Raw genomic sequence first — 27,576 nt, forward strand, 5'->3', positions numbered from 1 at the left:
GTCTTTTTTTTTTTTTAATTCAGTCCGTCAACCTCATCCATTTGACTAGTGTTCAATGCATTTATATATATTATTATAAATATATATATATTTATATATTTTATAACTAAAATATATATATTTATAGTTTTTGGCCGGGGCTGGGTTTGAACCCACCACCTCCAGCATATGGAGCCACTGCCCAATGCATTTATATTTTAATGGGATTTTTGAGACGATTGGGTTTTATTTGCCTTCTCTTGGTTTCATATCTTTTTCGTCTTCTGTCCTTCTTTACTGCTTTGTGTTCAATATTATAACATTTACTATTTTAGTTGTTACTTTTTTAATTATACTTATTTGTTCTAGAGATTAGAATTTACATTTTAATTTATCATAATCTATTTCAGAGTAATAGTAACTTCTAGTAAAATATAAAACTTTTCTTTTTATTCTCCACTCCTTTGAGCAATTATTGACATACATGTTATAGCTATAAACTCCAAAAGAGCAGTACTATAATTACTGCTCTAGGTGCTTTTATATCTTTTCGTTTTCTGCAGTTTTTGGCCAGGGCTGGGTTTGAACTGCTCTTATATCTTTTAAGAGGTATACAGTTCAAAAAAAATTTACTGATGCCTTTATTATCTCTAGCGGCCTTCATTTCTTTTTACAGATTTGATTTACTGTCTGGTGCTACTTCCTTTCAGCCTGATGAACTTCCTGCAGTAGTTCTTTTTCTTTCCTTCCTTTTTTTTTTCCTCCCCAAGATAGTGTCTCCTATGTTGCCTAGCCTGGAGTGAAGGGATCCTCCTGCCTCAGCCTCCTGAGTAGCTGGGACTACAAGTGGCACACCAGCCACTGTGCCTGGCTAGTATTTCTTATAAGGAATATCTGCTTGAAATGAATTTTGTTTTTTCTAGAAATGTCTTTAATTAATTTTTTCAAGTGACAGGCTAAAGTTTATTGAAAGACTGATAAACATGATAAGCAGAAGAGGGCGAAGAGAAGAGAGAGAACAGAACCTCTGGCAGCATGGTGGGGCGGGGTGGGGTGAGGGGAATCCAAGTTTCATTTTTGTTTTTAAAGGATGATTTTGCCAGATACATAGCGTTCTTAGTTGACAGTGTTTTCCTTTCAGCACTTCAAATATGTCTGTCCACTGCATTATGGCTTCTATTATTATTTCTGATGAAAAATCAGACATTAATCATGTTATTGCTCACTTACACTTGAGTAAATTTTCTCTTGCTGCTTTCAAGATTTTTTTCTTTTTAAGACAGAATCTTACACTGTCACCCAGGGTAGAGGGCCATGGAAATCAGCTTAGCTCACAGCAACCTCAAACTCTTGGGCTCAAGTGCTCCTCAGCCTCCAAAGTAGATGGAACTACAGGCACCCACCACAACACCTGGCTAGTTTTTCTATTTTTATTTATTTAAATTTCAGGTTAATGTTAGGGTACAACTAGGTTACAATATTTGCATTTGTTAGGTCCCTTTGTAGTTGTGTCCCACACCCAAGAGATGTGCCATATACCTTTACCATTGTGCCCCATTAAATGGTAACACACCAATTCCCTCCCCCAAAGTGAAATTGGTAACCTGCCTCAGATTTGAGACAGCTGTCCTTTTTCAGCATTTTGCTTCAGTTTGACTCAAATTTTACTACTCCTAGCAGACTTTTTTTGTAGTGCATATTACTGGACCATGGTCACTTCATTATTTTTAGTTCTTCTTGTTTTAAATGTTGGTGTTTTTAGGACTGAAGTAATATGCCTTGCTATACTTTCTTCCTCATCAGATATTTGGATGTTGCTGTTTTAACTTAAAAAGTATTATGGGCGGCGCCTGTGGCTCAAAGGAGTAGGGTGCCGGCCCCATATGCCGGAGGTGGTGGGTTCAAACCCAGCCCGGCCAAAACGTGAAAAAAAGTATTATAAAAGGAACTGAAGAGTTACTATTCTCATCTATTTACAAAAATGACTCTAGCTTGTTTACACACACACACACACACACACACACACACACACACACACACACACACACACATATTTTGAGATGGTCTCACTGTCCCCCAAGCTGGAGTGCAGTGGTGCAATCACATCTCACTGCAGCCTTGGACTCCTGGGCTCCAAAGACCCTCCCACCTCAGTCTCCCATGTACCTGAGATGGGCATATACCACCACACCCTGTTAATTAAAAAAAATTCTTGTTGTAGAGATGGGCCTTGCTATGTTGCCAAGGCTGCTCTTGAATTTCTGGCTTCAATTTATCCTCCTGCCTTAGCCTCCCAAAGTATTGGGATTACAGGCAAGAGTCACTGTACCTGCCAGGACACTGATATTTTTGTAGTCTTAAGAGGCCAACACTTAAATCAGCAGGAACCTAGGAAATTTCAGATACAATATATTCTTGTGTATTCACATGGTGAATGTGGGGGGAAAAAACTAAGGAATTTAGCTGTTATTTAACAAACAAAAAAACCAGGCACATACACAAAGACTACTACCCTAGGTTTGCAAAAAAGTTAAAAATAAGAGACTATTTTGTTGAATACATTACATATACAGATAGACTGATCATCAGGAATGTAGGTTTATTCCATTAAAAAACAAAACAGATCCATTCCCCAAGAGTACTGTATCCTTTAAAGCAGCAGCAATCAAAAGGCACATATATATGAAATACCTCAAGCAAAATAGACTGAACATTAAAAAAATGTTATTTAAAAACACATTGAAGACCATTTGTTAATATGAACACAGATTATAAAAACAACACTTTTAAAATAATTGTATTCCTTTACTTTTAATAAGAGAAGGAATATTGGTATCATCTTGTGGCACATATCACAAACCTTTATATCACTTAATTTAGTTTGCTAAAGAGAAAACAGATAAAATATAGCTTCATTTTTTTTAGTGCTTTCTCATATTTTTTAAATATTTGGAATTCATAACCTAAAAATAAAAGTAATTCTCATTTTTCTTAGCTTAGAAAAAGCCTAAAGTTATACATCCCTAGGGAAACCCACTATACAAAAAAAGGAATATGTCTGAGATGTTCTAAAATATGAGGGATATGATACTTTGGAATCAACATGATAACCAACTCCCATCCCAAAACAGACTAAAAGTTAACACATAATAAATCTAAAGGTCAATTATATTAAAATAAAATAGCATTTGATTTAAATTATTGCTCACTTAGGAAGTATAATGAATATTCCTGGTTAGGGATGCTCAGGCTAGAAATGGTATAACATCAATATTTAGTGTATATAAAAATTTGAAGATTCAGATATATTATAATGAAAAGTTTATAGTAATCACACAAAAAGTGCTCCTTTTAGCCCCATCTAGCTCCATGTGTTGATGACTGGAAAAGATGAGGTTGTATGAGATCTTCAATAACAGATTTTGTATCGTACATGCTGAAGTGTTCCTCTTAGCTTTCTGTTGCTAAGTCACTTTTCTACGAAATATTACGGGATTGAGGAGTGTTCACAGAATCGTTCTATTAAAAGTGAGAGAAGAGAAACTGAAACTCCAGTTTTAAATGACAATAAAGAATATAAAATACTAGTATAATAAAACATTTAAATAGTACTAAATGCACAATTTAAATACCAGTTATACTGTCATTAGTTTTCCCCTTTAAAAAATCAGTTCCTGGGCTTTCAGGTGTGTTTCCTTTTAAAAAATAATAAGCATCCTTCTCATGGTCACACACTTGGTCGATATCCACACTGTTTGGTAATAATCCTATCCAATATCCGTGTGCTCTTGCTCTCGGACTATTCTCTGGCCACCAGGAGGTCTCATATCCTTTCTGCATGTTGTGTGGCAAGAGGCCACAGTCCTGGGCTTCAGCCTACAGCAGGACAGCCTGGGCCACCTCCTTGATGGTGGATGCAGCTCTCCCCAGTTCTTCTTCCGTTTGTTCCACCGTGACCACAACCCTAATGCTGAGAAACAGTAAAGGACACAAAAATTTATCAAGGGAGAATTTATACCAAGGTCAGCCATCTATGGCCCATGAGCCAAATCCAGCACCACCAGCTTTTGTAAATAAAGTTCTACTCAAGGCAGCCTGTCCATTTGCGTACCTGCTATCTATAGCCACTTTCTCAGTGATGTGGCAGGTGAGCGGATGTGACAGGGACTCTGTGGCCTGCAGGCCCTGGCCTGTACCATTAGCGTGCATGCACTCAGAGCAGACTATTATGGGCCCTGCTACCTAGACCGGGAAACAGTATCCTGTCCATCACCTACTGCTTCATGTGGTGCCAACCCAGAGCAAGAACTCACCTTTTTAAAATCAGTGAGTGTTTGGCTGTTGGTATTAATAACTCAATAAGCAATGTGGAAGGAAGTTCTTTAATATTCTGTGCATGACAGAAATTTTCAAGATTCTGGGAAATTGAAGAAATATTAGCTTCACAGGATAATACCACCCATGTCCCACTCTCTACCTTTTGCAAACATTTGCTTCATGCATTGTGCACGTTTACTGAGCTGTTCTGTGCTGGGCAGAGTTCTAAGGACCCATAGCAAGCATGGCTTCCATCCTGGTTTATTTATATCTTACTAGCAAGTAAACACAGGATTACATAGTTGGATTGGTGCAATAAAAAATGATGGGCAAGATCTCTAAGGTGCCTTGAACTGCAGCCAGACTGACCTTCCAAATCTAGATCTGGTGCCCACGCTTCATCTCGTGGCCTCCCTGACCTAGTGCCTGGCACCTCTGATGCATGTGCTTTCGGCTCCTAGATGGACCTAGAAGGCCCCAATGTGCCCTGTTGTGTGACACACATTGTTTCTCCAGGCTTCAGTTAAGTGTCACCTGCTCTTAGACATCTCAGCTTCATCCTAGAGCAGAGCTGACCACACTCCTCCCGTGATCCCCTAACCCAGTGCCATATTTAGATGTCCACCCCCCAACTATACTGAAGTGCTCTGAAGGCAGGATCCAGTCTCCTTTAATGTCTTTACCCTTTGGTGTGTCTTGTGGATGCTGCAGATTTTCCCCACCTTTGCTCTGTTTCCTGAATGATTGCTGATAAAGCACCAGAAAAGGCAGCATGACCGCCATGACCCAGACTGCTGTCCCTCCACGAAGTACGGCCCTCATGGTAGAGGCCGCTGGCCCAGTGTGTGCCACTTTTGAGACATGGGAGGGATCAGTTTGCTCCGTTTCATTCCAAGGATCCCAGACATTTCTGAGTTAAATGGGTCCATAAATGAGTCCTGAAGGGCTTTTCAGTTAAAATTTTTAAATATCTACTTTAAAGACAAAGCAGGTGATAAGCTATACTTTAACAGTAGATATTTTTGCCTGATTCTGTGATAGTCTTTCAGAATTTTTCGAAACATAATATATTTCAGAGTTTAAAGTAGGAAAAAAAAAAAAAGATCATATTTTAATGTCAACCGACCTGGGAGGGGGGAGGTTCTTCTCTTCTTTCTCCAAGTAGCGTGCCTGAGTCAACGCGATACTTCTGTTCATGCACTGTGTGAAGAGAAGGGAAGATATGTGCAGCCTCGTCTTCAGACACAGTGGCAATTCAAATGGGAAGGTTCCTTGAGATCCCTCAGCAACAATTTTTACTCCCTTTTCCAGTTATGACTACAAGAGCAGCAGTCCCCAAACTTTTTGGCCGCAGGGACTAATTCCATAGAAGACAATTCTTCCACGCATTGGGGGATGGAAGGGTACTGATGGATGCTTTCAGGATGATTTAAGTGCATTACATTTATTATGCACTTTCTTTCTAGTATTATTTTATTATACTGTAATATATAATGAAATAATTATACAATTTACAGTAACACAGAATCAGTGGGAGCTCTGAGCTTGTTTCCCTGCAACTAGATAGTCCCATCTGGGGGTGATGAGAGACAGTGACACCCAGTGACTTAAGTGTTGTTGTTGCTATAAAGCTTGCCACCAGATGCAGCTTGTCACTTGCCACTCCCTGACACACATTGTTTCTCCAGGCTTCAGTTAAGTGTCACCTGCTCTTAGACATCTCAGCTTCATCCTAGAGCAGAGCTGACCACACTCCTCCCGTGATCCCCTAACCTGATAGGTTTTGTATTTGCAGCTGTAAATGCAGTCAAACCCGTTTGCTAATGATAATCTGTATCTGCAGCCACTCCGTAGTGCTGGCATCACTGCCTCAGCTCCACCTCAGATCGTCAGGCTTGTGCTCAACCTAGATCCCTCCCACGCACTTTACAGTAGGGGTCATGCTCCTATGAGAATCCAATGTGGCTGCTGATCTGACAGCAGGCGGAGCTGAGACAGATGCAAGCAACGGGGAACAGCTGTAAATACAAACGAAGCTTTATCTATGTGCCCACCATTCACCCCTGCTGCGCAGCGCAGTTCCTAACAGGCCATGGGCAAGAATAAGGTCCGTGGCTTGGCAGTTGGTGACCACAGTGTGTGAGACAACCTTAAAATACCCACAGCATAAGCTCAAGAAGCCACGTCCACAGAACGTCCCGCAGTGCTGAATACATTTGTTCTGCAGTGTCCAGTACTGTCACCAAGAGTCTCAAGTGACTGCCAAGCACTTAAGAGATGTGGCTGATGCTACTGAGAGATCAAATTTCTAATTGACTTCTACCTACTTTAAAGTTAAACAGGCATAGGTAGCCAGCAGCTATCATTTTAGGCAAAGCAGAGTTGGAACATAGGGAAGTAGTATGAGCAAAGTTCTGCAGGCACCAAGAGCCTCACCAAAGAACAGCGCCCCCCGCAGGACCACGTCAGAGAGACCACGTCAGAGAAACATTGCTACGTTTCAAATAGCAACAGTAACATGACCGCCACATGCTACACCTGGGCAAGATGCTATCAGGATTAAAGAGGCTGGTGTCAAATGTTGGCATCGCTTTCCCACACATTAACCATGTCAACCATTTTTATTTTTAAATCGAAACATTTGCTCCAAAAATAAACAAAGGATAAAAAACAGAGCAAAGTAAAAAGATACAGAAAATTTCTTTTTTAGGGTGATAAAAATGTTTTGGAATTAGATAGCAATGGCTGCACAACTTTGTGAATGTACTAAAAACCACTTCACTGTACACCCCCAAAGGGTGAGTTTTATGGTATGTAGATTATATTTTTAAAAAAACAAAATGGAGGAAGGGGTGAAGAGAGGCAAGTCCAGTTACTCCACATGCCTGGCAGTAAAGCATCTGTAAACTGCAAGGAAGAGAAGGAAGCAATACCAGCGATGACGACAGCCTCTGGCTGGCTCTAGATGCTGGACATGAACCTCTGAGAACATCTGGCCTGGCTGTTTCTAGCCTGGCTGGTTAAGAGACATTATAAACAACAGCTCAGTTTGTAAAAAGTAGTGTCCTGTTGAGCAACTCAACATAAACTTGGCAAAACCTCTAGTTCTACAAAGCTTAAACAAAGCTTAAACGAGAGTTACAGCACCATGATTCCTCTCTCCTTTTAACACTGAAAAGAGAAAGAGAGGAGTGGGGCAAAGGATTTTGAAGATTTAAAGCTGTGATTATGCAAAGAAACTGTAAGATCTTTCTTTTCTTCTTCCACATAGTGGACTGTTCCTCACTACCCCAGACTGTTCTCACTCAGCTCCAAGATCCTTTCCTTAAGATAGCCAGTATCAAACTGAACCCACAGATATACTTTTGGGATCTGAGTTGTCTAGACTGTGACTTTCTCTTTCTCAATGTTCATGTTGAGGCATTTCATTCACATTTTCCTCTGCGTACCCATCTGGAACAAAGCAGTAGTAAGACTAACTGTTGCACCTAATAAAAAAAGAACAGAGGTAGATTTCATACAGAACTGGCATGGAGAGAAGGCAAATGTCCCAGACACAAAGCCCATGCAGACAGCTGTCCTGAGGCAGCTCCAGGGGAAACTCTGAGGGAGGACAAAGAGTCATCACGTGGGGTCCAGCGCACACACAGTGAGCCCACATGGCTGCTCTGCTGTGGCTCTCTTGTTTTTTCCATTGAGAAAAACAAAGTCACCTATCACATGAAGGCAGTGTAATAAATCTGAATTTTACTGGCTTGTTCATTTAGTTTGTATTTAATTTATAAAATCTGTTTTGGTTTTACATTTATTTGTACAAGAATGCTAATCGCATACATGTTGCACTTACTTTTGTGGCAGTATATGTTTAAGCAACATTACAATAAAAATACCAAAGCAGTAAAGCAGGCAGTGGGATACATTTTCCCTTTAAGGTGGGTTCATCTCTCTTCATGTCTGCAGAGTTGTGCCCCAGCGGACATAACACTTCCTCACGTAGCAAGGCCAGTCGCTCCAGCCTGACCATTCATAATCTGACAGGTTTCCTTTATTAGAAAGCTCAGATTCTGTGTTTGTTTTCACTTTTGTTTAACACAACTGACTCCAGAAGGCCACATACTGTATGAAGTTCTCCACGAATCCATTACTCCAGACTCAAACACTGTAGGATGTAGGACAGCTACAAAGCCAGTGGTGACTTTCCCTCCTGGTCTGTGCATTTCACAGTGAAAAGTTCCCAGAGCTCAATAGCATCTAGTTAAACCTGTGATGTAATCTATTATACAATCCCAACCTGTCAGTTACAGGTTGCGTCCAAAGGCAGGATACAATAACCAATCCTGCCAGGGGAAAGGTGAGACTAAGCAGTTTATAAAAGGCAGCATGCACTCAGACCTCGGGTCTTTCTCCACTTGTGGAGAAAAGATTTTAAGTTTGAAGATAGAGACCACTCTTTTCTGGCTTGTAAAGTTTTCACTGAGAAGTCAACTGTTAGTTGATGGGTTTGCCTTTGTAGGTCAGCCGTTGCCTATGTCTGGCTGCTCACAGGATTTTCTCTTTCATTTTGACTTGGGCCAGGTACATTACTAGGGGTTTAGGAGATGCTCTGTTTGAATTGAGCTGTCCCAGGGTTTAATAACCATCTAGTACAGTGGTTCTCAACCTGTGGGTCACGACCCACAGGAACTATATTAAAGGGCTGCAGCATTAGGAAGGTTGAGAACCACTGATCTAGTAGGTTTACGTCTGAATCTTTAGTGATGCTTGGGAAAATTTCTGCTATAATATTGTAAACTAAAGCTTTCATGTTTTGGGGACTCTCTTCTTCTCACCAAAGAACACCACCAGCAGGATCATATCAGAGAAACATCACTACACTTCAAATAGTAGCAATAATATGATCTCCACATGCTACACTTGGGCAAGGTGCTACCGGAATGAAGGAGTCTGGTATTGAAATTTTTGCACACCTTTCCCATACATTAATCATGTCAACATTTTTATTTATTAGAAAAAGTATTTTTTTTTTTAAATTTCAGATTAATATGGGGTACATATTATTAGGTTGCATAATTTGCTTCTGTATGGTTAAAGCCCGGATTGTAGTTGTGTGCTTCACCTAGGAAGTGTGCAATATACTCATATAATGTACCTGTTGGGTGGGATTTTACCAGACCTTCCCCACCCCACTTGAATTTAACTGAGTTTTCCTCTCATGTGAACATGCAGTGTTAATCTACTAGTTCTAATGAAATACTGAGTATGTGTAGTTTTCTTCTTCCATTCTTGTGATGTTTTGCTTATGTTCTCCAAATTCATCTAGGTTGTTATAAAAAAAAAAAAACTCTATCATTTTATAATGGCTGAATAGTATTCTATGGTTCACATATACCAAAGTTTATTAATCCATTCATGTGTTGAAGGGCACCTGGGTTGTTTCCATATCTTTGCAATTGTGAATCGGGCTGCTATAAACATTCGAGTACAAATTTTCTTATGGCAAAATGACTTTTTCTTTCTTTTTTTTTGGAGACAGAGTTTCAAGCAGTCCCCCTGGGTAAGTGCCATGGCATCATAGCTCAGCAACCTCCAACTCTTGGGCTCAAGCAATCCTCTTGTTTCAGTTTTTCTATTTTTAGTAGAGACGCAGTCTCGCTTTTGCTCAGGCAGGTCTCAAACTCTTGAGCTCAAGCAATCTGCCTGCCTCGGCCTCCCAGAATGCTAGGATTATAGGTATGAGCCACCACGCACAGCTGATTTTTTTTTCCTTTTGGGTAGATGCCTAGTAATGGAACTGTGAGATCAAATGGAACTTGATCTACTTTGAGTTCTTTGAGGAATCTCTGTACTTCCTTCTGCAGAGACTGTACTAGCTTACAATCCCACCAACAGTGTGTAACTATTCCCTTCTCTCCACAACCACTCCAGCATCTGTTGCTTCAGGACCTTGTGATGTAGGCCATTCTCACTGGGGTTAGGAAACACCTCCAAGTTAATTTTGGTTTGCATTTCTCTGATGATCAGGAACAATGAGCATTTTTTCATGTGGAAAAGCCTGGCTTTGTACACAGTGAACAACTAATTATTTAGAGGAGAAGCCAAGCATTGATATATATATTTAAATACGAAGTGGCACAGAACTTTGGAGCTAAAGACCGACCCCATGGGAAGATTGTGGCCCATCAATATGGCCAAATGCTAGGAAGGATCCAGAGTATCAGGATAATTCTAGGTTATGACCAGTGACAAAGAATTTCCTTTATATCATCTCTCAGGGCAAAGAGACGATTCTTAAAAATGACATGAAAAATTGCTTGAGGTGGTGGCACTTGAGTAACCAAACACTTACCTCATCCACAATTTCCTGAAGCAGTTTCACATCTTGTTCTCGAGAGCCGCTACTGTCTTCCAGCTGTAGGTGGAAGGCTGGAGACAAGGACTCCCCTACCACTTTCAGTCCAGAAATGCTGAAGGAAACACACATCCATAAACACCTTCCAAGCTCAAAAATAGCTCACAGAGCAATCATTTGAAAGTCTACACTATCAGGGCCCACTGCCTATAACAAACTTGAGCTGACGGGAAGTATCACGTAGTGGGATTCCAGTTCCCACAAAGATAAACCAGGCCCTCTAGGCAGCATTTTCTCAGCTGGAAAACTACCTGTGATATTGCTTCTGCGAGTAAAGCATCAGGTCTCCTGGCCCCAGCCTCTCACAGGGGGGGTCTAGACTCACGATCAACCTAGCAGGCCTCTGGCCCACTGTTTCCCTGCCCAATGTGCTACCTGTCTCCTGTTCTCCCCTGTGCTGGCTGCACATGCCAGGTCTCAGCTGCAGCATCACTGCCCGAGAAGGGCCTCCTTTGTCACCCACCTTGGAGTAGTCCTGTCTGATTCCTTCATGGACCACTTACTATGGCCTTTAATGTTACGCTTCCTTGCTTATTATCTACATCTTAGTTTGTATTTCATCTCTGATAAATTACAGGGGTGGCTTCTAACATTAAAAACATATTTTGACCACTGGCAACATGCTTAGATTGACAAAATTCCTTAATTGCATGTTTAGTTTTAAATTTTATATGGATTAAGATTATTTTCTTATTCAGGATTAATAGCACAGAAATCTGTAGTATAGCAGGGAGAAAGATTTAGGAGTGAGATCCTGTATTTTTAAATGATTATTTCAGATACCATATTATTTAGTCAGGTTCATTTGAAGTCCATTTATCATATGATAAAAAAAATTGTTTAATTTTTTAAACTATTTCCTAGGACACAAATAGTGATACATGTCTATTTGAAATTGGGCTAAACATTTTAGACTGCTTTTATTTTGTTTGTTTTACCTAGAAAGATTTATTTTTCCCTTAAAATGAAATGATCATAAAAAAACACTAGGTAGCACAATTGAATCCTCCTGACAAGCTTTTGCAGAATGACTACTGTATGCTACAATCGTGTGATATACCAGAAGCTACTCTCACTTGGCTTTCAAAATAGCACTGGACATTAGTAATTTGAGTCTCCTTTCATTTTTTTTTTTTTTTTTGCAGTTTTTGGCCAAGGCTGGGTTTGAACCCGCCACCTCTGGCATATGGGGCCGGTGCCCTACTTTTGAGCCACAGGCACTGCCCGAGTCTCCTTTCTTTAAATGTAATACTAGGATCTCTCAGTAAAGGATGCTTGTCCAAATCATGGAATCTTAGAATCTAAGGCATCTGAAATGTGAGGGAAACTTCTAGATTAACCCTTTTACTAACGTATAAACCAAACAACACGTTTCCAAAACCCATTTCTTACAGGAACTTGACTGTGTTAAACTCATATACCAAGAAGTATCAATTTTTTTAGGTCATGTTCTCTCAGTATTTAAAAAATGCTTTTCAAATAGCGTTTCATACAAGTCAAATGGCCTGGATTTTCCTCAATATACACATGATATCTGAAGGCCAAATCTAGCGTGTTCTTTGATCAAATGGGCCTTATCTCACATGTTGGGTAAGGCAGGAGAAAGAATTAAACAAAATGCACTATTTCTGTTTGCTGAGATGCTGAGTGTCAGAAGAGTTTAACTAAAACCAAATGGACACAGAATTGTAGCCTGAGTTCAAAAACTTAGAAGCTCTGTTTCAGAGCCTGTTATATACTCTTTAAAGACAAACTTTGGCAAACATATAATTTTATCCAAATGAAAAAATACTGAGCACTGGGTTAGGTCCCAGGGACAGAGCAATGACCATGCAGCCCTGGTCTTTAATGTGCGCTCGTCTAAGAGAGAGCCGGACACCCACAGACACCTCTGGGCCACTCTGGCAAACCTTCCAGTTTCTGGTAAGAGCCAAACCAGCAGAGGCTATTGGCTTCCTCTCCCAAACTCAACCTTCACAGATGTGAATGACCAATTAGAGAAAACTGGGGAAAAATATTTTGCAGAACTAAACATTGAAGATACTGCCTCTGAAAATGTTTATCTTTAATGTATGTATTGGAAAAAGAGAACTAAAACAAGTAAGTCAAATGTTAGAAGGTAAAGAAGAGTAAGTAAGTACACAGTGTAATGAAGATTGTATAAAAATAAGGAAGCAATCAATGAAAAGAAACAGACTATGACAAAAAAACACAAAACTAAACTCATAAAAATTAAAAGGGAAATAATAAAGACATGAGATAGATAATCTCATAGACTATCCTCAACCCAAAGGCGCCAAGGCCTGGCCCTGATGACTCCATGAAGCAGACAGACCAGAAAACAGCCAAATCATTTTTTGCAGCAAGCTACCAGAACACTGATTCCTATGTTACTTACAGTTGGCATAACAAAAGATGATGGGAGCATTTAAATTATAAATATCAATATAAAAATTCAAATTCAAACATCAGGTAAGGATATCTAATAGTGTGGAAAAACATAATCAAGAAGGGGTTTTTCTCAGGAGCATAAGGATGGTTTAACACAGGAAGATACACCAATGTAATTCAGCCATGAAACAAATATATGATTTATCTTAATAGATATAAAAAATTTGGTAAAGTTCATCTATTTGTGATTTTATTTATTTTATTTATTTATTTTTTGAGACAGAGAGTCACTATGTCGCCCCTCACAGAGTGCCGTGGCATCACAGCTCACAGCAACCTCAAACTCTTGGGCTTAAGCGATTCTCTTGCCTCAGCCTCCCAAGTAGCTGGGATTACAGGCGCCTGCCACAACACCCGGCTATTTTTTTGTTGTAGTTGTCATTGTTGTTTCAGCAGGCCCGGGCCGGGTTCAAACCTGCCATGCCCAGTGTATGTGGCTGGCGCCCTAACCACTGAGTATGGGAGCTGAGCCTACTTATGATTTTTAAAAAAGGTTTCCAAATCGGGCGGTGCCTGTGGCTCAAAGGAGTAGGGCTGGCCCCATATGCCGGAGGTGGCGGGTTCAAACCTAGCCCAGGCCAAAAACTACAAAAAAAAAAATAAAAAGGTTTTCAAATCTAGGAATAATCTGACAGAGGCTACCCACCAAAAATCTACAACATGATGTTTGATATTAAATGAAAGAAAGCTTCTATACTAAGAATAAAAGAAGGATGTCTGCTATTACTGCCACTGTTTAATATACAGTATTAGAGACCCAGAACAATGTAATAGACGAAGAAAAAGAACTAAGATCTATATAAGAATTGAGAAAGAGAGAAAACCATTACTGCAGATAACAGGACTTCTATGCACATCATCATAATAGAATGAAACAAAATACTAGAATTAATAAGAGCTTAGAAAGACTGATGGATATAAGATCAGTTTAGAGAAAACAAGAATATTCTTCTAAATAAGCAAGTAGAAAATAGAAAAGGCAACCCCATTCATAATAGCAACTAAATATATAGGACATCTAGAAATCCCCTTTAAAGGTTCCAGAAAGGAACAAAGGCTTTATGGAAAAAATATTCAAATTCCATGAAAGGGCAAAAAGGAAGATTCAAATAAACAGATCATGCTCATGGAAGACAATTCCCTCACTATATTAATCAGAAAATTTAATACAATTTCAGTTATAATTCTAGTAACAGTTTTCGAGGAATGCATAAAACCTACATAGGGGGCAGCGCCTGTAGCTCAGTGGGCAGGGCGCCAACCACATACACTGAGGCTGGTGGGTTTGAACCCAGCCCAGGCCAGCTAAACAACAATGACAACTGCAACAACAGAAATAAAATAGCCGGGCGTTGTGGCGGGTGCCTGTAGTCCCAGCTACTTGGGAGGCTGAGGCAAGAGAATCGCTTAAGCCCAAGAGTTTGAGGTTGCTGTGAGCTGTGATGCCATAGCACTCTACCCAGGGCAACTGCTTAAAACTGTGTCTCAAAAAAAGGAAAAAAAAAAAAACTACTTAGTGACAAAAACAGACATACTAATCAAAACAGTTTAAGGGCTGAACAAATATACTAGTGAAATGGAAGAGATAGTTCAAAAACAGATCCAGGTACATGTGAAACTGGTATATGATAGATGTGCATATCACCAACCAGCAGGAGAAAGGATGTGTTTAGATGTTATTTTAAAACTGACACCAACAGGGCAGCGCCTGTAGCTCAAGGAGTAGAGTGCTGGCCCCATATACTGGAGGTGGTGGGTTCAAGCCCAGCCCCGACCAAAAACTGCAGCAACAACAACAACAAAAACCTGACACCAATAATCTTAACCTGAAACATCCTTCTTCTGACTCCATTTCTTCCTCCAGCTACCATCCAGTTTCTTGCTGCATCTTTATAGCAGAACCCCTAGAGATGGCTGTCCAAGCTACGTCCACCTGCTCTCTTCCCACTTTCTCTGTCTCATCACTCCCCTAAAACTACCCACCAAGTCACAATGCCCTCCACAACAAGAAGTCAACCTGCTCTGGACAACTGACGACAAGAAGTCAGCGACCTGCTCTGGACAACTGACAACATGTCACAGGCTGACCGCCTGTGAGAGCACTTTCTTCTCCTGGCTTCTAGGACCTGACCTTCTGTTCTGCTTCCTCCTCACTGGCCACTGTTTCTCTGGTTCTTCACAGTGAAATATCTGAAATAATATCTACATGCTAATGACTCGAGACTTTCCTTCTAGTTCCGTCCTCACATCTCACCTCTGTGCATACAGCGGCTGCTCTCCACTCACCCTCCACTCAGGGTCTGGTAGGCAGGTCAGGGCCCACACCAGCCTGGCCTGTCCCCAGTCAAAGATCTTCACAGTCCTACGTCCCTCAACCCCATCTAGTCACACTGACCAAAAACACCTTGCTCAACCTGGAGCCTCTCTCACTCACCCTGTATAATGAATTTCAGCCAAATCCAACTAGCTCTCTCTTCAAAATATCCAGAATCCAAACACTTCACAGACACCATGAAGGTCAGAGTCACATCGCTTTTTCTTTGCATCAATCTCCTAACTGATTTCCTTGCGTCTCTTCCTCTCTTCCCATTGCTGTAGAGTTTATTTTTTTACACCATGAAAGAGTAATTTTGCTAAGACATAAGTTCAGACAGGCTGTTGCTTTTTTGCTTAAAATCATGCCAGGCTTCCTATGTGAGCCAAGGCTCTCATCACAGCCTACAAGGCCTACTTGGGCTGGACTGTTAGCTCGCCTTTATCTGCCCCAATGTTCCTTCTCCCTCTTGTCACATTGGGCTCTTTGCTATTTTGTGTGCTGTTCCCTCTAAGCATCTACATACCTACACACAAGTATCTCCCGCAGCCTCCTCTTAGTGTGTTTAGTATGAGGTGCTCATGGGGTGCTCCCAGTGTGGACACTACGGCATCAAATAGAGTGAGCCCTGGAGGGTGTACAGAGTGGAGATAGTAATCTGTGAGCTGTTCATACCTGGGTGGCATCAAACAAGGGAACGAGAAGAAAAAGGACCAGGACAACTAACCCCTGACAGCAGGGTGTTGAAAGAAAATCTTCAAGGGAAACTGACTTGAAGCCATTCAAAGATGTAGAAAGAAACCCAGAAATGCAGAGCACAGTGTGGTCACCTGTGCTGAAAGCTACGGGCACATCGAAAGACAAGGTGCGAAGACAGCCCATTGCACTCTGCCCCATGGCAGCCAGTGGGCTGCCCCACAGGAAGTCTGGGTGAAGTGTGAGAGTGGAAGCCAGAGCTGAGTTTCCAGTGTAAATGAGGGATGAAGACGTGGAGAAAGCATAAACAACTCTTGCGAAGGTTAGCTATCCAGAGAAGGGAAGAAATGGGCAGCTGCTAATAGGGAAATGAGGGCTCGTGGGCAAGAGGAAGTGGGCAAAGTGGACTAGAATGCTAATAAAATGACTCAGGAAAGAGGAGAGTCTCAGGACCAAGCAGGACGAGCAAAGGTACTCAGTCTTTTAGAAAGAAAGGCCTGTGCTGACTGTAGGAAGACGTCTGGGCTGTCACAGGAGGGAAGGCTGGTTCAGATGCCCATAGGTATGTGAACTAGTTACGAGAAAAGAGTCTCCAAGTGACAGCATGAGGCCAGGCTGATAGCTCAAAGTGGGTAGACTGAAGACAGAGGTTTAAGGATTTGGGAAAGAAGCAAAGCTGTGATGGAGCTGGGCAAAGTGGAGGATGGGACTTTGGAAAACACAGGTAATCCCTCAGACATATGACGTGCAGGGATGCAGTGCACTGGGCTATGCTGGTGTAGTAACACCTCCCAAATCAATATAACTGGAACCAATACAAACACGTCTCAATTGTGTGACCATAAGTCACACCAAAACTTCTGTTACTATCATAGACACACCCGGAACTCTTAATTGTCTTTGCCCTTACTTTATTGGAAACAGCTATGATCAGCAGATCATTTATCAACTGTCCTTTTAAAAGTCACTAGCTTCCCTATCTGGCAATAGAGATAGGATTTTCATGACTCAATAAGTACGTTTCACCTTAGGAAAGGCAAAAAGAAACATATCGGGCAATGTGACATCACCTACAAGATCAGAAATGTACCTGAAAAAGTTACCAACCTCGTCAGGTATGGTGGCTCATGCCCATAATTCTAGCACTCTGGGAAGCCGAGGCAGGTGGTTTGCTTGAGCCTAGAAGAGTTCAAGTCCAGCCTGAACAAGAGCAAGACCCCATCTCTACTAAAAATAGAAAAACTAGCTGGGTGTTATGGTGAGTGCCTATAGTCCCAGCTACTTGAGAGGCTGATATAAGAGGATCACTTGAACCCAAGAGTTTGAGGTTGCTGTGAACTATGACATCATGGCACTCTACCCAAGGTGACATAGTGAGATTCTGTCTTAAACAAACAAAAAAGTAAACAAAAAAATCCTCAATTTTTTCCCTCAACTTTGGAGAACTCTTTAAGAACTATTTTTGTGTAGTATTAAAAAGAAAAAGAAATGTCACATTCATTTCAGTTTACTTGTTCCTTGTTTTTAATTTAAATCAAAACTTGGCAATTCACTACAAAGGAACACGGGCAGTACAAGCCTACTGTCATTTAATAACGGGACATATATGGACATCCTTCTTTCTGGGCAGACCTGGAGAGATGCTCCGGCCTTTATCCTGCCTACTTCTGGTCCTAAGATGCTGGGTTGTTATTTTTATCTTTGCATTTTTTTGTATTACTATAGTATTTAATGAGTTTGTTTCATTTTCTGAAAAACAAAGTCATGATTCTTTAAAACAATGACAAAACAGATGCTCTGGTTTTAAACAAACTCCAGTGAACGAAATTTTTGATTTGCTAGTTATAATTTGGTCCAACTGATGTAACTCTATAAAATTGAAAACTTTTCATTAGTTAAGCATGCTGCAGAGAAACTTTACATTGGTTAAAAATAAATAAAACTTACCCTTGTAAAGCTTTATGAATTTGTTTGCATTTTTCCTTCAACTCTGCAAAAATACCTGAATGAAACAAATATATTTGGCAGTCTATTTGGAACACTTGATAGTACTGATTTAAAAATATCTGTAAAGATCTAGTTCAATTTAATAGGCTGCAAATCCTTCCACACTGCAACAGTGAGCCAGTGATGCACATTCCTCTGGAGGCCCGAGCTTCCTCTCTGCTCTTTGGCACTTTCCTGCTAGCCCCCTCTCACCTTGCTGGTACAGCAAAACAACAGCTCTTATTCTTACCAGGATTCTACAGATGGTATGGCTAAGAATCAAAGGATACAAATCTTTTACTTTTTTCTTGATCCTAAACAATTTGGTGAAAAATCGACTATAGTGAAGCAATTTTTATAATTTTTTCTTGATGTTTTCCTTTTATTCAAAGCAAATCCAAAAACTAAAGTATCTGATCAGGAAGTGGGAGTGCCAGGCCATCTATGAGCAAGCACTTAACTGTGCACACAGACACACCCACCTTTCTGGTTCTCTGAATTAATACCAATAATAAGACTAAGAAATACGGTACTAAAATTATATCTGCCAAAAAAGCAGCACACTTAAGCTAAATTCTCATAAAACTATAAATAAACCAACTGGCTTACTTACACCAATGGAATGTGTAGGCCCAGAACCAACCGAGAGCTCCTACTTGCCCAGCATCTATACTCATACCTGAGCCAGCCTCACTCAAGCTCCAGCTCCCAGAACAGGAGAGAAGCTCTGACCCCAAGTACCTAAGGCAAGGACAGCTTCTTTACTGCCCTTCTTCCTATAAATGCCAGATAGTGTAATTAAGGGCTAGAGTTTTATCTGGTAAATAATTCCTCTAGCTAATTCTTCCACAAAAACAAACCAGTAATGCAACTAATATAACCTGAGATTTCTTTGGTTTCCTGAGTTTACCAAAGTTATACCTGGATTCTCTTCCATGATGTTGAGGGCCTCGATCGCTGCAGCAGCTAACAAGGGAGGTAATGAAGCTGAAAAGCAGTATCCCTGGCCTGAAAGTCGCTGAGAAAACATAAACATGTTAAAAACATATACACATTCTCTGTTCTTTTTAGGTAAACATTAGCCAGGCTCTGATTCTCTATACTACCTACCTAACAATGCGTACATGTGGTAAGGAAATATGACCTAGCCATAAACAAATGCTATACACATTTAAAAAAAACAAAAAAAGACTTTTTGTTAAAAGGGGGATAATTTCCAAATATAAAGATTTTCAGTGATTTTTTAAAAATTGCCTTTTAAATAAAAACTATGTGATAAACTTAAGAGTAAAATTTTGTATTCTGAAATCATATTTTGAAGTGACTAGTTTCAGGTTTTGCTTTTGTTTTTAAAAAGAACTCACCTGATGGTCAATTACAAAAGACCTGCCACAGCAGAAACCTCCAATAGAAGCAAGTGCATTCTCCATGTTGGCACTGATGAGGTCAATATCATCAATCTACCAGAAAAGTAGGACTAATAGTTACTCCACAATTTCAAGAAAAAGGACAACTTCAAGCCTACAGACAAAATTCCAGCATTAAACACATCTGTTAACATCTGGATTCAAACAACTTACCTAAATAAAAATAAAGGACTAGTATAGAAAATCCATCTCTAAATGGACAGAGTGTAGTTTATGGCCTATCTCTGAAATTCTCTCACTTTATACTTTTTTTTAAACCATTTAATTATGCATTGACTACTGTACTCAGAGTGGAAGAGATAAATTAAAAGGAGATATAATCCAAAGCTATTTGATATTAAAAGTAGTCAGAGGTACAAAATAAGATGATTTCTTTGCTAAAACAGTCATCTAGCTGGCCTTCCCCATGGAATGTGCTTGAGATAAATTAAAATAAGTCTATCAAAGCTTTGAGCACTTTATTACTATATTCAGTTGACTTTTCAGCACTTCACAAATGAAGTCAATTTAGTCAAACATCATGGCAATGGAACCTTTGACCAAACTGGACCAACTGGACAGGGGAGGAATCTAATATGCCTCAAGTTCCATCTGGGATACACAGCAGGCACTCAATACCTAGGTGCTGACAACTGAGCTGGCCTGCCAGATCACATCTGCTTTTTTAAATGCTCCACAGATCTTACAGAAAAACTGCTGCACTCTTACTCTTTAAAAAAAAAAAACAAAAAACTTTTAAACCTTTTATTATGAGGCTGGACGGTGTGGCTCATGCCTGCAAGCCTAGCACTCTAAGAGGCTAAGGTAGGTGGATTGCTTAAACTCAGGAGCTCAAGACCAGCCTGAGCAAGAGGGAGACCCTGTCTCTACCAAACAACTAGCTGGGCATTGTGGCGGGCACCTGTAGTCCCAGCCTACTCTGGAGGGTGAGGAAAGAGGATCAACTGAGCCCAAGAGTTTAAGGTTGCTGTGAGCTAGGCTGACACCATAGCACTGTACCCAGGGTGAGACTTTGTCTCAAAAAAAAAGCAAAAATTTTTATTATGACAATTTCAAGTCTATACAAAAGTAGAAAGAAAAAGAATCTCCATCACCCAGATTCAATCATTAACAACTCAGTGACAAACTGGTTTCATCTATAGCCCTGAGTGCCTTTATCATATAGTTTCAGCTATAAATATCTCAGTGTTATTTCTAAGGGATATGGGCTCTTTCAAAAACATAATCAAAAACTATTATTACACTTAAGATGGTAACAATTTTTTAGTATCATCAAATATTCAGTGTTCAAATATCCCTGATTATCTCACAAAGTTGTTTGCTTTTTTTAAAACAACATTTGTTTGAATTTGGATCAAAATAAAGTCCATATATTCTGCACTTTCAGGACCTTCTGAATATTATCTCGGTGGTCATTGCTGAAAAGCATTCAGAAAACTAGAATAGTGCAGTCTTTGTTCCTTTTTAAAGATTTTCATACTTATAAAAGGCTCTCATGTACTACTAAATTTGCTTGAATTATGTTTCCATTTATCTTAAACCCCTCTGTGCATTTCATTGCCTAACTTCAGTCAGTCTTAGAGGAGCATGCTTCATCTAACTTCACATGATATTCATCTGCTCTATGGATAGTGTGATGCAAATAATCTAAGGGGATTTTCTATTTTATAGTTCAATTCTGTAACACAGGTTGCAAAGCTTTTATGTACACGTTTTGGAGAAAAAGCTTCCTGTAACTCTACCCCACCACAGTTGATAAAGACAGCTGCTCAAGACTGGCTGACCTCCCTCTGCCCGGAGGCTCTAGGAATACAACCCACTAAGCACTGTGGGCAACTGGGACCATTTCCTTTCAGCAAAGGAAACATGACAAATTCATTCCACCTATCTGGGGTTTTACTGCACCTATGCCAGAGGTGTTCTGACACTATATATATACAGAGGGTGCCAAAAAAAGTACACATATTTTAAGAAAGGAAAAAACTATATTAAAATTATAATATGCAAAATAGGCCAATAACGTTTGTTACCTTGAATATTGTATCACATATCTCTTGGAATTGCGGAAGTCGACATGACTTGAGCATTACAATTTTAATGCTTTTTAAAAAAATGTGTATGCATTTTTTTTGCACCCTGTATATGTATATATAAAGAAATTATAATGGTATCTACCACTTATAAACATACAAATTATATAGAATACAGACCTTTAAATACGAGAAAGAACATCCTTTATTGCTATCACAAGTACTACTTAAGGAATTGATTGTTTGTTTGTTTTTGTTTTTTTGTAGAGACAGAGTCTCACTTTATGGCCCTCGGTAGAGTGCCATGGCCACACACAGCTCACAGCAACCTCCAACTCCTGGGCCCAAGCGATTCTCTTGCCTCAGCCTCCCGAGTAGCTGGGACTACAGGCGCCCGCCACAACGCCCGGCTATTTTTTGGTTGCAGTTTGGCCGGGGCCGGGTTTGAACCCGCCACCCTCGGTATATGGGGCCGGCGCCTTACCGACTGAGCCACAGGCGCGGCCCTTGTTTGTTTGTTTTTGAGATAGAGTCTCACTATGTTGCCCACGGTAGAGTATTGTAGCATCATAGCTCACAGCAACCTCAAACTCTTGGGCTTAAGCAATTCTCTTGCCTCAGCCTCCCAAGTAGCTGGGACTACAAGCATCTGCCACAAGGCACAGGTATTTTTTGGTTGCAGTTGTCATTGTTGTTTAGCAGGCCCGGGCTGGGCTTGAACGTGCCAGCCTCAGTGTATGTGGCCAGTGTCCTACTCACTGAGCTATGGGCACTGAGCCTACTTAGGGAATTCTTCATGATTTTAAGAAATAGAAGGCAAAATTTAATAATTTCTAGAGAAGAGACACTAAAAGCCAAATCAAATACCACCTTTTAAACAGAACACAAACCACGACTAGCCACTTTGAGTTTATAGGTTCAGAAGGAAGACCAGGCCCCCTGATCTGGGCTCAGTGAAGTCACAGACACCAAATCTCATGATTCTCCATACTTGTGAGGAGTACTATCTTATGACCTTGAAAATATGAATAGCAGAGTGAAACTACACATTTCCTATATATATGAGGAGAAATGTTCCAAAAGAGGAGAACTTACATTGATTCCATAGTGTTCAGTGACTCCTCGGCCATGCTCCCCTAGTACTCCAAATGAAAGGCTTTCCTCCAGAAAGATCCTTGCTTTGTATTTGTATTTTAACTTAACCTAAGTGTTAAATAAAAGATAACTTTAAAATACTGGTAATTAGCAGCATATAGAACATATTGCAAAGAAAAAAACTTAATATTTTTGAAAAGTATGTATAATTAAACCTAAACATTCCTGGAGTCCATATTTGCAAGTTTACCTATTTGTTAAAGTTTATTTGTAACTAACATCAATATTTAGGGCACTTTTTCAGTCATTCGTAGACATGTGCATGTGCAAAGCCGTGAAGGATTTGAGTTACCAACTCCACTTTCCTAGCTGAGGTTGAACAGGTCACGGTTTCAGCTCTGATACTGTAAACAAGTGTCCTTTTCACGGTTGATTTATTTCCATGTTTTTTGCATTTCTGAGCTTTTTGTTGGTAATTTTGCTGTTTAAAGTGACCCCAAGTATAGTGCTAAAGTGCTGTCTCTGATCCTCCCAAGTGCAGGAAGGCTGTGATGTGTCTTATGAAAAAAAATCTTTGTGTTAGAGAAGGTTCAGGCATGAATTATGCTGTGGTTCTGAAGGTTCAGGGCTGTAGGCCATACAATGATAATGAATCAACAATATATATTAAATAAGGCAACTTTAAATAGAAACACAAATAAAACAAATTATATATTGAATAATACACAAAAATCTTATGACCAGAGACTCATGGAAGCCCTAACCCTGTATTTGCTCAAGTGGCAACAGAGCTAGTGCAACACCAATGCTTAAAGAAAAAACAAATTTTTATGGATATAGACAGGTAATCTATCTCTTAAACACTGGTCTAATTATCCATTAAAAAACTCCTGGAGAAATGCAGACATTTCTCCCTCAGTGGTTCTGTTTTAATATGGATTTGTGGCATTTTTTTCTTAACGCAAAAAAGGTTTTCATTATTATGCCTTTCCCTTTGTTTTCAGCCTTATAAACAGTCCTTTGCCATCAAGGGTTTGGTTGCATATTTATTTAAATGCTCTTCTAATTATTTCATTTTTTAAAAAAAAAAACCACAATCCAACAATTCATTGAGAAGCTGAAATATGCATATTTGTGCACAGGTATTTATTTCCTAATGTGTCATTGGTTTACCCGTATGTGATTTGCGCATAATGATTTCACAACAAAATTAAAATACAGCAATCATCATTCCACTAAATTTTTATACACATGACATAAGAAGCTGCAGGCTCTCAAATCTTCCTCTAACTCAGTGGTTCTCAACCTTCCTAATACTGTGGCCCTTTAATACAGTTCCTGTGGGTCGCAACCCACAGGTTGAGAACCACTGCTCTAACTCATATGTCTTGATGCCACAATCACACTTTAAATTACTAAAGGTTTATTAATTAATAAGGAGTTTTCCCACTGAAACTATGGAAATAATTCTTAAAATGGATAAGATGGTCTGATGTACCATAATACTCTGATAATTTATTTCTTAACCATCCAAATTTTACCAGCTATTCTTATGCTAACTAATGTCAAATTGGGGGTGGGGGCACTGTTGATTAAATTTTCACTAGCAGTGACTAAACTACTTTGGAAAAAATTACAACCTTTCAACATTGACTCTTTTCCATCCCTTAATATAAATGAGGTATTATTTAAGCTTCTGAAAATCATGTTTTAGAAAGTATTTATTTTTATTACTGGCACACAAATAGATAAATCAGTGAAACAAAATAGGTATCCCAGAGTCAAACTCTAATTTTTATCATGTAATCTTTACATATTCAATGCTTACATATACTTGATCCAGTCACACTTTATGTTTCACTCTTCTGGCAAAACAGGCAGTCCTGAAGTTATAAACATCTGTGTTGACAAGTAACTTGCATTTATCAATGGAAGCTACTAAGGTAATACTTAGACGTACTTGTTCCAACTACATACAACAAATTCAACTTAAAAACAAAGAACTTATCTCCTCTGTAAGCCCATCAGCACGTTTCTAGACTATAATATAGTCTTATAACATACAGTTCTAGTATCTTTTAGTCCACCCTTATATCATTCTATAGTCTCTAACAAAATTATAAAAACAAGGAGAAGAAAACAAATGTATCTCTTTTAATGACAGATCTATTTTTGGATGTATTTGGATTTCCCAAGAAACAGTGGAAAAGTTTAAAAATAACATATGAAACCCTCATTTTGAATCCTTATTCAATTAATGGACTCCTAGACTCGTATCTCAAAGGATGAAATGACCTACATATTCAATCAATCCCTATCAAAATCCCAACAGATTTTGACAGACATTTTTCACAGAAACAGAAAAGCTGATCCCAAAATTCAAATGGAATGTCAAGGGACCCTGAAGAGCTAAAACAATTTTGAAAAGGAAGAACAAAGTTGGAGGATTCCTGTCTTGATTTCAAAACTTACTACCAAGCTATAATAATTGAGAAAAGTGTGGTACTAGCATAAGGACAGACATGTACACAAATAAAATAGAATAGTCTAGAAATAAACCCCACACATCTATGGTCAAATGATTTTGACAAGGGTGCCAAGGTCAGTAAATTGGAAAACAATAGTCTCTTTGAGAAATGATGCAAGGCCACTGAATAACCACATGCAAAGGAATGCAGCAGATCCCTACAGCACAGAACACACAAAAATTAACTCAAATGAATCACTGACCTAAATGTGAGATCAACAATTACAAACTCATAAAGAAACAAAAGAGTAAATCTTCATAACTTTGGATTAGACAAAGATTGTTGATATGATTTAAAAGAAGTACAAGCAACAATACAGATAAACTGAACTTTGTCAACATGAACAACTTCTGTGTATCAAAAAACACTATCAAAGAACTGAAACAAAACCCCACATATCTGAAAAAAATATTTGCAAATCATGTATCTGAGACAAGTCTAGCATTCAGAATATACAAGAAACTTTTATAACTTAAAAAAAGACAAGCAACCCAAATAAAAAAATAGGCAAAGTACTTGAAAAGATACTTCTTCAAAGATATACAAAATGAGGCTGGACGTGATGGCTCATGCCTGTAATCCTGGCACTCTGGGAAACCAAGGCGGGTGGATTGCTTGAGCTTAGCAATTCAAGACCAACCTGAGTAAGAGTGAGACCTCATCTCTAAAAATAGCTGGACATGTGGCGGATGCCTATAGTCCCAGCTATGTGGGAGGCTGAGGCAAGACAATCATTCGAGCCCAAAAGTTTGAGGTTGCTGTGAGCTATGAAGTCACAGCACTGTGACCCAGGGCGACAAAGTGAGACTTTGTCTCAAAGAACCCAAGATCTACAAAATGGCCATCAAGAAAAGAGGCTCAACAGCATCGGTCACTTAGGAAACATATCAAAATCACAATGAGGTACAACCTCACATCCACCAGTACAGCTAAAACAAATAAACCCAGAAAATAGCAAGTTTTGGCAAAGATGTGGAGAAACCGGAATCCTATTCCTGGTACACAGCCAGTCGGAATTTAAGATGATGTAGTTGCTGCAGAAAACAGTAATAGCAGTTCTTCAATAACTTAAACATAGAATTACATATGGTCCAGCAATTACTTAGGTACATACTAAAATAAATGAAAATGGATTCAAACGAATACTTGTACACAATATTTACAACAGCACTATTCACAATAGCAAAATGGTAGAAACAATTCAAATATCCTTAAGGAGATAAACAGATAAACAAAATGTAGTATTATCCACGCAATGGAATATTGCTCAGCATTAAAAAGGAATGAAGTGCTGACACATGGTACAATGTATAATAGATGAACTTGAAAACATTATACTAAGTGAATGGAGAAACAAAAGGTCATTATACTAAGTGACCATAAACAAAAGGTCACATATTGCATGATGCCATTCATAGGAAATATCCAGAATAGGCAAATCTATAGAGACGGAAAACAGATTGGTGGTTGCTAGGAGCTAGAGGGTGGGGAGGTATGGGGAGTGACTACGTAATGGGTATGGGGGCCCCTTTGTGAGTGATCAAGAGGTTTTGGAACTAGAGTTGATGATTGCCCAAGATGGTAAATGCCAGTGACCTGCACACTTTAAAATGGTTAATTTTGTGCTACATGAATTTCATCTCAATAAAGAAAATCTCCATACTCATGGTTTTTAAAAACAGTATATTGCTTTCACTACCAAAAAGCTGAATTTTACAAAATACATTATTATATGCTTTCATTCGGGAAATCTATTCAATAGGAACAGGAAACAGATTAAGGATTGCCCAGGGCCAGGGATGGGTACTGACTACACAGAGGGATGAAGGAACTTTCTAGGGTGATAGAAATGTCTTCACTGTGCTGGTGGTGGTGACAGGGGTGTATAAACTGTTAAAACTTATCAAACCATATACTTAAAGTAGGCTGTTTTATTATTCATCAATTTTACTTCAATAAAGTTGTTTTTTATTAATAAAAGTTAAGCCTTGATTACTCTTTCAAGGCCAGCACTGGCATTCAGTGTTCACTTGCTTCCCTGGCATGACCAAAATGTGCTTATGATGCCTCGTGTAAAGCAGTGCAGATGTTATACATTAAAAGTGGTCATAAACAAAAGGCACGGGGCCAAATAGTCCAAATACTAAAATAATGACTACATGTGGCTGCTTACCAGTTCTGGAAGAGGACAAATAGTTCCGGTATTCATATACAATCCTTCTACAATAATGAATCTCCGAGTTACCCGTGCCTTGCGGGGATTCTTTAAAAGAAAAAAAGACATTATAAATTTTAGTAACCCCAAACACGTAATCTGTTACATATTCCCTAGCACTTTCACTTT

General features: G+C 39.4%; 1 protein-coding gene across 1 annotated transcript in view; it reads right to left on the bottom strand.

Moving 5' to 3' along the window:
* Positions 1–2,564: 2,564 nt before the first annotated feature.
* Positions 2,565–27,576, bottom strand: part of SPTLC1 (serine palmitoyltransferase long chain base subunit 1) — a 78,871-nt gene continuing 53,859 nt past the window's right edge. Inside the window, exons 8-15 of the mRNA XM_053579062.1 lie at positions 27,406–27,495; positions 22,705–22,812; positions 19,517–19,612; positions 19,074–19,170; positions 18,114–18,168; positions 10,643–10,760; positions 5,423–5,496; positions 2,565–3,949 (exon numbers count right to left, since the gene is read on the bottom strand). Of these exons, the coding sequence (XP_053435037.1) occupies positions 3,856–3,949; positions 5,423–5,496; positions 10,643–10,760; positions 18,114–18,168; positions 19,074–19,170; positions 19,517–19,612; positions 22,705–22,812; positions 27,406–27,495 (732 nt within the window). The 3' untranslated portion in view covers positions 2,565–3,855. The remainder of the gene's footprint in view (positions 3,950–5,422; positions 5,497–10,642; positions 10,761–18,113; positions 18,169–19,073; positions 19,171–19,516; positions 19,613–22,704; positions 22,813–27,405; positions 27,496–27,576) is intronic.

The sequence above is a fragment of the Nycticebus coucang genome, chromosome 2, assembly GCF_027406575.1.
Source record: "Nycticebus coucang isolate mNycCou1 chromosome 2, mNycCou1.pri, whole genome shotgun sequence".
Taxonomy (NCBI): Eukaryota; Metazoa; Chordata; class Mammalia; order Primates; family Lorisidae; genus Nycticebus; species Nycticebus coucang.